The sequence below is a fragment of the Macrosteles quadrilineatus genome, unplaced genomic scaffold, assembly GCF_028750875.1.
Source record: "Macrosteles quadrilineatus isolate MER2022 unplaced genomic scaffold, UCM_ALF_1.0 Scaffold_1__1_contigs__length_201487025, whole genome shotgun sequence".
NCBI classification, from domain to species: domain Eukaryota; kingdom Metazoa; phylum Arthropoda; class Insecta; order Hemiptera; family Cicadellidae; genus Macrosteles; species Macrosteles quadrilineatus.
This window is the reverse complement of record NW_026542594.1, coordinates 128,087,843-128,105,102: the sequence shown is the minus strand read 5'-3', so window position 1 is coordinate 128,105,102 and position 17,260 is coordinate 128,087,843. Positions and strand designations below refer to the sequence as shown.

At 31.5% G+C, this 17,260-nt stretch overlaps 1 protein-coding gene across 1 annotated transcript in view; it reads right to left on the bottom strand.

The window, feature by feature from the left end:
• LOC128984632 (oxysterol-binding protein 1-like) overlaps positions 1-17,260 on the bottom strand; it is a 53,102-nt gene that overhangs the window by 27,550 nt on the left and 8,292 nt on the right. The window contains exon 3 of the mRNA XM_054403970.1: positions 699-946. Coding sequence (XP_054259945.1) covers positions 699-946 — 248 coding nt within the window. The remainder of the gene's footprint in view (positions 1-698; positions 947-17,260) is intronic.

Here is a 17,260-nt window from a genome sequence, read left to right as displayed (position 1 = left end):
ATCATGTATTTTTATGAGTTTTAGGTTTTAAAAATGCATTCTGTGTTTAAATATATATATCTGAAAATTAAAACAAATAGTTTTTTGACGTCTGGGGACATCAATATAAAAAGGTCAATAGGTCTCGGGTCTAGGTCTTACTGTGCTCCTATAGTAATTGTTTCTTCCTTCCAGGACGAATAGGCTAAAATAAATCCTTTGTTTGAAGTTCATTGTTGGTGATGGTGAGTTAATGTTGTTCAAAGGTTTATTGCGGACATTTTCCATCACGAATGTAAAACATGCATTTCTGTTGTCTCCGTGTTTCCGATTGGTCGGCCATGTTACTTCAGTCTCATTGGTGGAGTCATTGCGAACGGTGCTATTAGTGTTCCATTGTGTAAGCTTTTTACGTTACACCTTTTATAGATTATAGTGTTTTCTGATTGGTTATTATTTGCATGTTGTATCATGACTTGACTGCTATACAGTGCATATTTTTTGACTGCTACCCTCTGTAGTGTATTCCAACTTAGGTTGGGTGTTTGTGTATTGTTAGTTGTAATGTGTTAGTTCAGTTTTTTTCACCTGAGGACGGGATCAGATTCCAGATCCCGAAACGTTGTGTATTGTTTTTTACATTCGTGATGGAAAATGTCCACAATAAACCTTTGAATAAAATAAATTATTTGCATGATTTATTAATGATCTAAACTTACGTTGATCATTGCATTGGATGAGATCCTAAACAGGGTTGCTCGCTCATTGATTGCCTTCATCTTGGTGGTAATGTCCTGGGCGTTGTCTAGACATTCCAGCTCGGAGAGAGAGCGTTGCAAAGTACCTCCGTGGCGGTTGATCAACTCATTGCACGTCTGCAAGTCCTCCAGTCTACTGTTCAGACACTTTATTGCACTTTCCATCTCCCTTTTGTGAGCATGATCAAACTCTACGTCTTCTTCATCCTCTGTAACAAGCAGAAAATCAGAAATCACAAAATCTTTGTTTAATTTTTTTACACAAAGTGTAGGCCTAACAGTGTAATATGTTTATTAGTTGTACATATAACATAGCTCAAAGTTAGGATCTCTACACGTTATAGATCTGGAAACCGTAAGCTGAATGAAAATGTCCTAAGCTAGGTATTATTCACTGTTGTGGTGTCTTGTGCTTTATTATATGCCGCTATTATATATTATATGTCCTTTATATGCCGCTCAACTAGGTTCAAGCTAAAGGGGAATGGGAAGTCCAATGGCAATAAGTTATTTTCCTTAATGTATATAAAAAAATTTGCTTCTCTTAAAATTAACAGGGATTTTTAGATAAACACCAAAATCAAATTGTTTTATTTGAATTTATAATATAAAACAAAATGAATTGTCATTAACAGTCTCTCTAGACACCTTGAACTCAGCAGCAGTAATAAAAGAGTTGCCGCCACACTAGGAAACAACACCCAGCTTAGGATACGGAGCCAACATTTTGGTTCAGCATATGCTATCCAGAACTTTAATGGGTCTTATGATGGGAGCCAGACCGGTGACCATGTTAAAGTCAACATGTCAAAAACCTCTAGTTTGAAGGCTAAAACTAAATGCCTTGGGACACTAGGCTCTTTAACAAAAGCTCGTGACCCAAAAATTCCCAAAGATGAGAAGGAATTTGTCACAATAAAGTACAGTCAGTGATTGGCTTAACTACAAGACCAACAATATACAGGGTGATTGATATAAGTGTGCCAGCTGTTTTATTCGAAAACTATAAGGGATATCAAAAAAAGCTAAATGGTAAGTGCCTTGGATTTTTCTTTTAAAAATTGTAGTCAAGTCGAAAAAAAAGTTTTAGCCGCCATTTTTCCAATATGGCCGCCAACTTTGATTTCTGTTATGAAACACCCTGTATTTTATGATGTATTCCAGTAGAAAATGTAATTTTAAGACGATTTTACTCTTGTGTTTTTTTTTTCATAAACCTAACCGTTTCAAAGATAATAATGGTTAAAGTTGTGAAATTTCAAATAGTTTTCGAATAGGACAGCTGGCATGCTTGCTTAGGCTTTTATTGAAACTCTTTCTCATGCCGAAATTTCAAAACTTTAACCATTATTATCTTTGAAACGGTTAGGTTTATGAAATAAAACAGAAGTGTAAAATCGTCTTAAAATTACATTTTCTACTGGAATACATCATAAAATACAGGGTGTTCCATGAGAAAAATCAAAGTTGGCGGCCATATTGGAAGAATGGCGGCTAAAATATTTTTTCGGCTAGACTACAATTTAAAAATAAAAAATCCAAGGCACTTACCATTAAACTTTTTTTTATATCTCTTATAGTTTTCGAATAAAACAGCTGGCACACTTATATCAATCACCCTGTATGTTAAAACTCTTGCTTACAGAACCTCCTACAAACTATAAAAATGTTTATAGTTTATAAAACTATTAACCCCAGGAAAGAACGCAATTATGACAAGTTTGACAGCAGCGGGATTTACCAAATAAATTTTACTATGTTGAAATATACATGGGACAAACAGAAAAATCATTTTAAACCCGTTTTAAAGAACGCCTCCTCAAGTCAAACTATGCAGAACATCTCATACAAAGTGGAAACTACAATTCCATTTCAGATAATTTGCAAATGAAAACCTATTTATGCCCACACTTGGTGATTGAGATTTATAAGGCAGTACAGTGTGAACCAGGTAATTTACTGAATGACAAAGTAAACACTCAATCAAATGCATTGTTCGACACTGCGATACGCCTGGAGAAGAGCAAAGTACACTACAGATAACGCTCTATCCTGCAGTCATCGCCAAAAATTTTTTTTTTGTTCCACCTTCACATCCTAGGCCGCTAGTTCTAGCCCGGTTAAACTAGCCGTCCTAGTGGGTTGCGGCATTATCACATAGATAAAATCCATTAGCGATTGGCGGGATTTGAACCCAGGACCTAGAGCACCGAAGCCCCGTGCTCTACCACTAGACCAGCTTGATACCCAGAATTAATCGCCTAGAATTATTTGTGTCCATACATGAGATGTGGCCACCACAACACTTCCTTACAACTTGTTCCAAACAATAGTTGTACTGGTTGTAGGATAACAATTTTAAATTTTTGCACAAACTTTTATTACATAAAAAATCTCACGTTTCGCCAGGCTGATCACTTTATAGCTTAAAATCTTCTGCAATCACAGAAATAGATTCCTAGAAATTAAAAACAAAAATTTATCAGGAAAAATATTTTAGATAATTCAACATCACAATTTAGGTTGGTTAATAAAATTACAAGACACGATTAATCTTAGCGTATTAATTCTTTGCTATTTAGATTGGATATATTTCTGACCAAAAAAATATCTACATACTTTTTAGTAAAAGTAGTCAAAATATTTCCAGATTAGGTAAATCTCAAGAGCAAATATTTTATACAAGTCCCCCCACTACCCAAAATTAAAACCACTACTGATTAGAAGTTTTAACACTAACCCTCATATATCCGACTCCTCGGAATATCCAATTTCATGTTACCATACCATTGTATTTGTGCTCTACCCTTGTAGGTGTAAGAAATGTCTAGATGAATCAGTTATATTTTCAAGTTTTTATTTTATAGGTGTACATCCTGGTATCTTTCAATTGTATTTTGAAAGAAAATAGTTTATTTGCTCGTAGAAAATTATTTTATTCCTCTTACTCCTACTTTTTGCTTCCTAATAACATTCCCATATTTACCCCTTGATTATTCAACTTTTTTCTGTTCTGGAAATAAGTAAATAAAATAGATTCTACTGTATTCCTACATCCGTCTCATCACACCTGGGGTTGTGGGAATCTGTGTAATATATTTACATTAATGAATGAGATTCTTCAATTTCATCACATTTTCAATTTCATCACATTTTAGTATGACTTACAAAATGAAATTATTAGGTTTGGTGCAATACGGCAGAAATGGAAAAATTGTAATATTAGTTAAATAATCAATTAAAATCCATGAGTGTAGCCCCTGAGCTGTTGGACATAATGTAAGACTGAATTACCTACGTAATCCCGTCACAGCTTAATAAATTTTTTTTGCTGTGACGGGATTACATAGTAATTTAGCCTTACATTAAATTATCAAGATATAAAAAAAATTAAGTAGTTTGTAAGACTTAAATCAAATGTACCGATAAAACTGCAACAATTCAAGTTTCAAACATAAACATTAGAATAGCCTAAAACCAAGCCTTTTGAATTCTTAACAAAAAGCCTACTATCGAAAACAATGACATAATATACAAATATTATTGACATTTTTGTTTACATCTCAAATTTGAATAAAAGTTTCAAACCATACAAACATGATTTGTTTAGCCTAGTCAATTGAAGTGTTTAAATAACTAAACACATACAGTGTTGTTTTAAAAAACAGTGTGTTTTTACAGTGTTGTTGTATTTTGGGAACCATTGAGTTGAAAGTTGCAAGCATCCCAAATCTATGTCTTGCATACACGTTTACAGGCTGAGCACTAAATTAAGAAACAAATTCTTTGACAAGTTAGTTAAAGGAATAAAAAAAAAAAAAACAATAGAAGGTAAATTATTTAAAAAAAAAATTAAAAAATATCTTGTTATTTCCAAAGTATAAGCTTTAGCAAAGTAATTTTTTAGAAATTAATAACAATTTCAAAAATCTTGTTTGTGTAGTGATAAAATCATCTTAAACTGTTTTAGTACAAATTATGAAACAACTAACATTTCAACATATTAAGCGCATACTACAGTTGTTTAGGATTGTTAGTAAATTAGTAAATATCTTGATAAAGCATAACAGGATCAGAGTTCATTAAAAAAATAACTGTAAATATTTTGTAAAAATATAATGTGTTCTATGTTTGGTATTAACTTTAACTGTGTTTAACAAATCGTTCTACGAGGATTGACCTGACGATGTGACCGTCGTCACGAAACCAAAGGATATTGAACGGGTAACATTATTCAATAACATAAAAGGATGTTTAATGATTTTAAAAATATAAATGTACTGGCAGAAATGCTTTACTTTCATGAAATGTTTAATTCCATTTTTTTTTTTTTTTAAATGTAATACCACCACAGAAAAAGTTTAAACAATATTTTTAACCATAAAATCAAAGCATTTGTTAGTAAATTAAATAGTAATTTAAAAATTGCCAACCTTCAAATTCATCAAAGTCCTCAGGCAAGCTGAATAGTAAATCTAAAACTGAAGGAACTTCATCATCGTCTACCATCATATAACAATAAATGATGAAGACAGAGACAAAGTTCAAAAGTTTAGTGAAGCAAATGGTGAAGAAACTCATGTTGTCCGTGTAAGAACACTCGGGGCAGAACTGTACTGAGCGGGAAACAGCAACTCAACGCGACTAAACGTGCAATGAGCGGGAGGGTAACAGCGACTAAACGTGCAATGTACCTTTCCTTGGCATAAGGAACGATAACTAGTATCTAAAATTAAATATTGAGTGGCACTGTTGTTATTGCACCTAGTATTAGAGTTATGACCAATGGCGGCAGCGCTGTAATGGGTTTGGCAAAATAGGTAAGGTTTCACGTTTCGCAAACTTCCCCACATCAAGAATAGTCTTTAGTACTTAGTTAATCTCATGGTTTTGAGAATGGTGTTCATTGCATTCCTAAACCTATTGGATTCAGTTTACTGCGTTATTAAATGTCCGAAAGTAAACGTACTTAATGTTGCTTACTCTTGGTTTATATGTGATTTATGTGTCCGGGAAAATAAATCAAGGTTTGAATATTGCGGACACAGAAATAGCAGCTCTAATGTGAATATGAATTTATGATAATGCAATTAGTAATAAGTTTTTAGAAAAAAAAACTTTGATTTAAAGGTATATTAAGAGTTAATTATGTAATTGAATATTTATTTATTGTATGGCTTGTTGCCTGAGATAATTCAAGTTGTAAAATTCCTTCAGTACTATGTGAAAGGGTTGTGATTTATCTTAGAATAAAATACCAAATTAATTAAAAGGAAAGATCCGTTCAAAATTCAAGCGGTGCTAAACAAACATTTTACCAAAATAAATTTAGAAAATCTAGGAACAGAACAAAAATGGAATATAATAAAAAATGAGATTTCACTAAAATCAAAACAAACCATCCCTCCAAAATAATCATAGTTCAAAATGATAACCAAATATCAGATCCTGTTGCTGTGAGTAATGTTTTCAACAATATCTTCACAACTGCTGTTGAAAAGCTTATTTTGCCAAACATTGATTCAACATCGAATCACAACATTCTCACTCAAAAAAAAGTGACTGCCATGACAAACGTTTTTAAATTTGAAACAATAACAGAAGACCATCTTAAAAAGTCGTGCTTTCATTTGAAAATAACATTTCTTCTGGGCATGATGAAATACCAATTACTCTAATTAAAAAATCACTACTTTTCATATCAAAACCATTAACACACTTAATAAACTCCTCTCTCATTTCAGGCATATTTTCATCAAAATTAAAGTTGGCTAAAGTTATTCCCATATTTAAAAAAGGTAATTCTAAAGATCCATTATGCTATCGTCCCATTTCAATATTACCTGCCTTTTCCAAAATTTATGAGCGTATAGTTTATATTCAGCTGTCTAGAAATCTAGAAATCAATCAGTTACTGGACAAAGAGCAACATGGCTTTCGAAAAGGAAAATCCACAGTAACAGCTGGTATAGAATTTATAGAGTCTATAATAAATGCAATTCATAAAGGGAAGAAGGTTGTGGGAATATTCTTAGACCTCAGTAAAGCCTTTGACAGTGTGTCGCACAATAAATAAATTAAGGTTTTAAATGAACATGGAGTCCGTGATAAAGAACTTAAATAGTTTGAATCCTATATTAAAAATAGACACCAGTTTGTTGAAGTGGATGACATCATAGAACATTATAAAATAATCTGTATAGAAACAATTCAATCACAGCACCAGACGGGCCCTCTACTCTTTCTTTGTTATATTAGAGGTTTGCCTGGGACTATTCCTGGGAGTGACGGATCCATGTGTCTGTATGCTGATGATTCTAATATCCTGCTAAATGGAAATTATAGTTCTGAAATTGATTCAAAAAAATCTTCAAGTAGCCTAACTCATGAATTTTTAAAAGAAAAAATCTTCTTATAAATGCAAATAAATCTAACTTCATATCTTTTTCAACCAAACAATCAACAACAAAATTTGAGGCAAAAATTTGTATAAACAATGACAGCATTGAGCAAGTTGAACAGACTAAATTTCTTGGATTAATTATCGACAAAAATCTTACGTGGGACAAACACGTAAAACATGTTGTTAAAAAATTGACTTCTGGTGTATGTGCTTTGAGACAGATGTCTCAGATCTGCAGCATAGACACTTTGAGGATAATATACTTTTCATTACTGCATAGTCACATATCTTATGGAATATCTATTTATGGAGCAACAACAAAGGCCAATTTGGATTCTATCCTTATCAAACAAAAGAGGGTTATTCGTCTAATGATGAAACTGCAAAAAAAGGATTCAGCTGAGAGATATTTTAAGGAATTACAAATCCTAACATTATATAGTCTGTATATTTATGAAACATCCGTCTATGCAAAACAAATTCAATTGTCATCCACTTCTAGCAATACTGGTGACTATAACACTAGGTTTAAAATTAATTTCCACAACATAGATTGGAATTTTTCAAAAAGAAAACTTATTATTCTGGTTTAAATTTTTTGCAACACCTGCCGGCTCATATAAAGAAAGAAGACAATTTGAATAAATTTAAAAGAACACTAAAAGACTTTTTAATCGAATTTCCATTTTATTCCATAGAAGAATTTCTAAAAAATAAAAATTAGTAGTTACATAATTATGTGGATTTTATTTTATTTCTTGAAAATCAAAAAGAGAAAGTTAATATTATTTCTTTAAATGAACACTGGCTTAATGTCAATAACATAAGTTGTCTTAATCAATTTAACGATTTTAAAATTGCTGATTTTTATGCGAGAGAGGATCAACTAAGAGGTGGATCTTGTATTTTAATTGAAAAAAATGTAAGCTTTAAAATAAGGGAAGATTTAAAATTTTTAAATGAACCTTTTAGTTTTGAAGGGTCTTTTATAGAAGTTAAGGAGTGGAACTCTGTATATGCCTCCATTTACAGAATACCAGGGGATAACACTGACAAATTATTTTTACATAAATTTGAAATTTTATTAGATAAACTATCTAAAGAAGCAAGGACAAAAAATGTATTCATTTCCTCGGATACAAATATAGATATTCTTAAGGAAAAATCTAGTTCTCAGAATCTTTTAGAAATTTGCACCTGCTTTGGGTTAACTCCTAACGTTTTTATTCCCACTCGAGTTAACAACTTTTCAAGCACATGTATTGATAATATTTTTTCTAATGTTCGAGCTAAAAATGTTAGTAGCATAGTCTTAGACATAGGAGTTTCTGACCATAGTCTCTTGCTTCTATCTTTTAATAAACCTTGTACGTCTTCTCCAGTAAGACAGATAAAACATAAAAAGCTCACCCGAAAGTTTAGCAAGGAAAACCTTAACAAGTTTGAAATGGCACTTAAGTCCGCAAATTGGTATTTCAATGAGAGAGCTAGCCCAGATAAAAATTATGATGATTTTCTCTTGACTTTCTTAAACTCATTTAATGAGGCTTTTCCAAAAACATCTCAATTGGGAGGGACTAAAGACAAAATAAATAAGAATTGGATTACAAAAGGGATAAAAACTTCAGCAGAAAGAAAAAAACATCTTCACCAGGAATCTAAATTTAACAGAAATCCTCAGTTTTTGAACTATTAAAAAACTTATAAGAAAGTGTTCAAAAAAGTTGTTGCATTAGCAAAACTAAAATCAAATGATGATTTCATTAAAAAATCTAAAAATAAATCTAAAGCATCATGGGCTGTTGTAAAAAAAGAACTAGGATTAAAAAAGCAATCGTCCGAAACACCTATTGAAGTTACAAACAGTGAAAATGCCAAAATGAGTAATATTGTATCAATTGCAAACAATTTTAATAATTTTTTTGTAAATGCCTCATATCCCTCAAATCAATATTCAAATAAAACCAAAGCCATTAACTTATTTGAGAAGAATAGTAAACACATTTCTCAACTTAATAATGCAAGATTTAACTTTAGGACAGTCTGTGTTGCAGAAGTTAAGAAAGTTTTGAATACCATAAGTAACACAAGATCATCAGGGTGGGATGAAATCCCTCTTTTTGTGATAAAACGTGTTTTTTATGTCCTTGAGGACTTATTCTGCAGAATAGTAAACCAGTCCCTGGAGAGGGGTGTATTTCCAGACAAACTCAAATATGCAGAAGTAAAACCTTTATTTAAGAAAGGTGATGTTAATAATCCCTCTAATTATCGTCCCGTTGCGTTGCTACCATGCTTTTCAAAAATTTTTGAAAAAATTGTCAAAAACCAACTAGTACAATATTTGGAAAACAATAATCTTATCAACCCCTCTCAATTTGGATTCCGGCCTAACCTTAACACTCAAAAAGCAGTAACCGACATGATCAACAATATTGCTGGGGCCTTGGATGGAGCACAGCAGACTGTGGGAGTGTTGTGTGACTTGTCCAAGGCCTTTGACTGTGTTGATCATGGAATACTTCTTGAAAAATTAAGTAGACATGGAATAAAAAATATAGCATTACAATGGTTTGCATCTTATCTGAATAACCGTAAACAAAGGATAATAATAAACAAATTTCAAAATAATTACATGTCAGATTGGGAGGATGTTCCATTTGGAGTGCCTCAAGGATCAATTCTTGGACCATGTCTATTCATTTTATTTGTAAACGACCTAGGAAGTGTATCAAAAATGCCAATATTTCAGTATGCAGATGATACAGCAATCATTTGCAAAGAGCAAAAAGGTGTCGACATTATTCACACAATCACCAGAGAGCTCCATTCTCTTGAGGACTGGTTTGCTGTCAACGGCCTCTCCATGAATGTATCAAAAACACAGCTGATACAATTCTCTGCCTCCAATATAAAATATGAGATCACCCTAAATTCAAACTCAAATTTGATAGTTTCTCAAGATTCAGTTGATTATTTAGGAATAAAAATAGACTCACATTTAAATTGGCAAACTCACATTAAAAATTTATCAAAAAAACTTAATTCAGCTGTATTTGTATTACAAGTAATTAGAGATCCAACAAATTTTGACACACAAATTGCAGTATATCATGCTTATTTTGCTTCAATTATGAATTACGGACTTATTTTATGGGGATCGTATAGTGAAAGCAAAAAAGTGTTTATTCTTCAAAAAAGGGCGATTAGACATATAGCCAAGGTTCCTCCAGATACACATTGCCAAGAATATTTCAGTCGATTCAAAATTCTCACTTTATACAGCTCTTATATTTATTATATTTCTTTGATGGTCAAGAGTAACTTGGATACACTTATGGAGAGTCAGCCCTCTCACAGACATGATACAAGATACAAAAAAATAATAAAGCCAATGCAACACAGACTAAAATTATTTCATTTATCCCCACAATATATGGGACCCAAAATTTATAATAAGCTGCCTTCAACAATAAAAGAAATTGATTGCATATTGAAATTTAAAAAAACACTTAAGATATGGCTTCTGGAGAAGGCATTTTTTTCACTAGAAGATTTCCTAACAAATGTATAATTGTTTTTAATATTATGATTGTTGTTTTGTTACAATAGATTTTAGTTTGATGACAAATCACCTGTCAATCATTGATGTAATGTGATGATAATAAATAAATAAATAAATAAATAAAAATAATTTGAATTCCATAATTTGAAATTTTCACCATGATTAGTAATACATTTATTCTTATTTTTAATTTTTATTTTAGGTCAAAAAATGGATGTACGTTTTTTTTATTTTATTAACTGCTCATGTTATTGTGATTGAATCAATGTTAACTTATATTTTTGTTTAAATATTCAGTTAGAAATGCTTCACTTTAGTGAGTCGGTAGCGTCGCGGACTTTGGGCCCAAGGCAGCGATGTCGTGGGTTCGGATCCTGGTCACTGCCGATAACATTTTATCAGTACAGTTCACCTTTGTACTGTACCGGCTCACTCCTTGCTTTGCTGCAAACGATCCACGCACGGGCGCTTAGTCTATGTGGACGGGCAAATGCAAGGTTAAAAGAGGCTGCCAACCTCTTTGAAAAAAACAAAAACTTTTTAAAGATTATTATCAATCAATTTATTTTTTTCTCTACAGTAAATCTTAGTAATATACTTTAAGCACTTTGTAACATGTAGTTATACGTATTTATAGCCTATTTGACTCTATTCAATACATGTTATTTTATGTATAGTGAATAAAGAATGATTTGATTTGATTTGAAGCCTGGTAATGCTAATGAAGACCAGAAAATTTACCAGGAAGTGCAATCATTGACTAAACCACAGGTAAATGAGGATTGTATTTATATATTAATTCTATATATTTATTAGTTATAATTAATATCTATACAAGTTAAAAATCATAGTACCTATTTTAAATGTTTTTATTTTAATTTTTATACTGGCTTGATTATAACTAATGTATTCATAATACCACAAGCCTTCAGCAACTTTTGCTCGTTAATTATTATCGAGAAGTTGTAAATGAGAAATATTTTAATGAATAAAAAGGGAAATGTATACCTAGACCCATTTGCAGCTTTTGAATAGAAAAAAGCAGATAAACTATAAAACACACTTTTCTGAATGATTAAGTTTAGTTAACCTTTTGAGAGAGATTGCATATTTCCCCAATACCCCAAAAAGGATATATTTGGGCAACGCTAAATGTTCAAAAGTGAACTACAGAGACATCTTAATTTGAAGGGATTTATAGAAAAAGAAGAGCAAAAGTTATTGTTCTTTATTGAAATAAATTTTCAAATATCAGCGATTTTATAAAATGTTTTGGATAAAATCGTGACTATTTCTAAAGGCAAAGTGATACATTCTTTGAACTCTTTACAGGTACAGTAATTCAATTGAACTCAAGGTACTTTCCTGTTAAAGGGAACATTCATTATTATCGATGATTTTTTCTCGATATATCGATTTTAACAAATTGAAACATATCAGCTGACAACTACGATAAATATTGTTCAGTATCAATAAACGATAATGAAATGAAACTGTTATAAAAAAATAACCTAACATAACTAACCAAACTTGCTGTGTAACATTCCGTGTTTAACTTGCCTATTCTGTTATCAAACGGAATTTTTAATTGGTACAGCAATTTTGGTTGTTAGCTTAGAACAGTTTCATTTCTTAATCCAATAGACTATTTTAGCCTAAACAAGATCAGTTGTCAACTTGTGACAATCGGAAAACAAAAATATCGATACATCGAGAAAAAAATCATCGATAATAATGAATGTTCCCTTTAACAGGAAAGTACCGAACCCATTGATTTACCCCTCATTTTAAGGGTTTTTTATAAAGTGAAACAGGAAACACTAAATTTCTCTATATAAACATCTGCAGAATTTACACTCGATTTAAACTTCCATTTGTAGGCTCTAAATATGTTGAAAATTAGAAGTCGCCTTGAAATAGGAGATTTTAAAAGAAAAAGAATTTAAAATAAAATTTTGGGAATAACCAAATTTTTTTTCTCTTTGAAAGTGTAAAAATTGAACCAGAAAATTTAGAAGGTCTATATGTGAATTTGTACATAAATAAATTTTTTTAAAGAAGTGCAAGAATCTCAAAATGGACTTTAAAATATAAAAAAATTACTGAAATTCATAGTATAATTTATCAAAAAACAAACTATAACCAAACGTTTGAATTTGAATCAGTTACGAGAAAATGTTGTTTTATTAGTGAATTTCTCATATAGGAAATTATCTATTACCGCAGGTCTCATGGTAAGACCTGGACCCGGGACCGATTTACTTCTTGATTTTTATGTCCTGAGGCCAACAAACGGCATTTGTTCAAATGCGTATAAATAAAATATATGTGTCCGTTAGCATGACAACTCGAGCAAAAATCTTCCAATTTTGATTAAATTTGGTACACAATTTGGTAAACTTTTAAAACCGCGGGAGAAGTATGGGTCTGTTAGAACGATAATTGAGCAAGGACCGTAGGATTTTGATGAAATCTGGTAGTAAATAGTAAATCTATATTTACTCTAATGAGTTCACGAACCAGCATGATCAACTTGTGAACGGGGTTGAATGATTGGTTTTATGGGGTTAAAATTGTGTTTTCCAATTTTTTAGCTTCAAAACATAAAATTTTGCAATTTCTTCATGAACCATTTTGCAGGGCTCAAAAACAAATAATTTAGTACACTGAAGCATTTTTGTGCAATAGGTTGTTAAGTGCCTAACAATTATGGAGAAACAAAAAACAGTAAATTAGAATTCCTATGTTGTTTTTATGTTGAATAAGTAAACTGTTGTAGTTTGCTTATTTATGGATATATTTTCATCAAATTTGGCAAGTTTACTTGTTTCTTACTATAATATAAAAATATCACTAAAAAACACACCTTATTACATTCCCTGTATCAGTAAACCTAAGTACTTGTTTAACATATAACGGTTTTCTAAATAGGAAAAGAATCTGACATATGTATAAACCCATTCCAGCAATGCGAAATTCGCTAGTCAGCAGGTTTGCTGCAGTGGGGGTATTTACTCTTGTAATAAACGTTTGCACTTTTTGTAGACATTAAGGTTTTACTGTCCAGAGTTTTTTACATTCTGTAATCGACAATAGTAGATAACAGTAAGAGAGAAATAGTATTACAGATATTACGGTGGATAGAGTTCTGTTTGCACTCTATACCAATATCAAAAACAATTTCTCATTGCATACATGTTACTGTTAAATTTTTTTAACAGTTAAAAGTAAAGGCCTACTTTTTTAATTGTTGAAATTTTTATTCGTTTACTAAACAACACTTTGTGTAAATTGTACAGATTAAAAAGCAACGAGCTGGTTTAGAGGTAGAGTGTGCAACTTCCGTTCTGGGGGTCCAAATCCCACCAATAACCTATGGCTTTTACCTTGCCACATCCCGCTTAGTATTCATACCATTTATTTTGTCCATTCCTGTATGTAAACAATACTTTATGGTCTATAAAGAGTACAGAAACCAAATTGCTGATTACTGAGTAGTGTGGCAAGCAAACTTATACATTTTAAATTCCCTTCTTTGAGTACAAATATCAAATATGAAATATGTTCTTAACATTGCTCTATGAATGAATATTGAGAAAATGATGATGGACGTCTGAAGACAATCATAATACAGGGTGAATAAAAAGTCAAGACCCCCCCCCCTCTAATATTTTTCTTAGTAAATATACAGAGATATCATTTTGGTGGTCGTGCAATCTTAGCAGGAGCTTCATTTTATGATTTTGAAATTTTTGAGTGTCCGGGGGGACACTCCCCTTTTGGGGAAAAGGGGGGATTTGGGGGGCAACTCAAATATTTTAAATGTAAACCCCCTTCAAGTGACACCTCATTTTGAAGTGTTTACAAAAACTTAAAGAATGGTGAAAACTAGAGATCGCTATCTCTTCTCTATCCATAATGGTAGCCTATCAAATGTTGTGGAAAATCAATGGCAATATTTGTTCGTAATGGTAATATTGGCTACCATTTTGGACAGAGAAGAGATAGCGAACTCTGGTTTTCACAATTCTTTAGAAACAAATTAGAGGGAGGGAAATTACTTTTTATTACACAAGAAAATAAATGTAACAGTAACGTCACGAAACTTTAGACGGGCTACCATTTTGGATAGAGAAGAGATAGCGAACTCTGGTTTTCAGCATTATTTAAGTTTTTGTAAACACTTCAAAATGAGGTGTCACTTGATGGGGGTTTACATTTAAAATATTTTAGTTGCTCCCCAAATCCCCCCCGGTTGGGGGGACACTCAAAAATTTTAAAATCATAAAATGAAACTTCCTGCTAAGATTGCATGACCACCAAAAGGAAATCTCTGTATATTTACTTAGAAAAATATTAGAGAGGGGTGTCTTGACTTTTTATTCACTCTGTATATTGACACATTAATCAAAATTATGATTGTAATTTTTTTGTTACATATGAAAAACTTTTTAGAAAGTTTACCAGGGAAATAAATCATATGGTAGACCCTATTTGAAAATAAACTAAGTAAGAATATAGAGTGATAAAGCACACAATGTTTCTACATGGTGTAAATTACAGTTGTAGTTGAATGCACCATTCCGTCTAATTCTAATCTTGACTTTGACAAACGCTTCCTACTCACTATTGCCAAGTGATAAGGCTAGTGATATACCACACAAGTATGAGCAGATACAGTCCAAAAATACCTCTCACAGCAAACCTGCAGATTAACTGAATTTCCATTAGTATGATTGGATTTTGATTTTAACCAAAATATTTCTATAAACAAGTCATGTTTATTTTATTCCCCATTTAAATAGATACAACAAGTACTTGGGTTTCCAGCTACAGGGAATGTAATAAAGTTTTCTTTAACTGAAATGTTAATACTTTAGTATGAAATAAATACCTTTCCCAAATTTGATCAAAATATGTTCATAAACAAGCAAACTACAACTACAACAGTATAGTACTTTGAATAAGCATAACATGGAAAATTTTAATGTTAAGTTTTTTTTTTATCTTCTCCTTAACCAATTAACGACACCATTCAATCAATTAAACATTTTGTATTTTAAGCTCTACAAAATAGTTTGGAAAGAAATCTCAAACTTTATTGATTTTATAGTCAAAACACAATTTTTACCCTATAAATCCCCATTACCATAGTCTGATCATGCTGGTTCACAATCTCATTCAAAACTAATGTAGGTTTACATGTTTATAAGGAATTTCATCAAAATCTGATAATTTTTGCTCGAGTTAGTGTACTAACAGACACAAATGTATGAATTTGAACGGATGGTTTTTTTTGCATCAGGGGGAAACGAAAAAATAAATCGGTTCCAGGTCTCACCATGAGACCTATGTTCAGCTTATTCGTATGGTGAGCTTATTCCCTATATGGGTAATTCGCTAAATGCTATAAACAAATTTAGGATATTTATCCAAAAATGTTTACCTGGTAAAAGATTAGTATAGGGATTAAATTATGCCATTTGATGGATTTTATTTATTTCCTTTATCACATTACATGTATAAAAAATACCCTGCCGCAGCAAACCTGCAGACTAAGCGAATTTCAACTTGTCTGATTACATTTTTACTCAAATATTTCCATAAATAAGACATATTTATTCCCTATTTAAATAACATTAGATTTAACGAGTGCTTAGGTTTGCTGCTACGGGGAAGGTAAAAAGTGTTTTTTGACCATACGTCAATAGTATAGGATGAAATAAATAAATTTGCCATATTTTATCAATACATATCCATAAACAAGTAAACTACAACAATTTTAATTTTCTCCATAAGAATAACATCATGGGAATTTTAAATTACACTATTTTTAAATTTTCTCCGTAACCGTTAGGCATACAACAGCGCTTCAATATACTTAATATTTTTTTTTAAGCTCTACAAAGCGGTTTAGAAAGAAATTGCAAAATTTTTTGTTTTTATGGTCAAAAATGGGAAAAACCCATTTTTACCCCAACCCAACGAACCCCCGTTCCCATGGTCCGATTATGCTGGATCGCGAATTCGTTCGAATAAACGTGGGTTTACATGTTTGTACCAAATTTCATCAAAAAATTTTATGGGGTTTATGGGCGGTTTTATGGGGTAAAAATTGATTTTTCCCCATTTTTGACCCTAAAAACACAAAATTTTATAATTTCTCCCTAGACCATTTTGAAGAGCTCAAAAAAAATTTTATATTGTGTTTTTGTATGTTCATTGATTACAGAGAAAATTCTAAAAATGTTTAATTTAAAATTCTCATGTTATTCTTATGGAGAATAAATAATCTGTTGTAGTTTGCTTGTTTATGGATATATTCTAATCAAATTTGCCAATTTTGTTTATTTCATACTAAGCTATCATTATTTCAATTTAAAAACACACTCAATATATTTCCCGTAGCAGCAAACCTATCTACTCACTAAAATTAATGTTATTTAAATAGGAAATAAATCTGGCAGTTTTTAGGGAATATTTTAGTAGAAATCAAGCTGGGTAAATGGAAATTTGCTTAGTCTGCAGGTTTGCTGTGACAGGGGTATTTTAGTA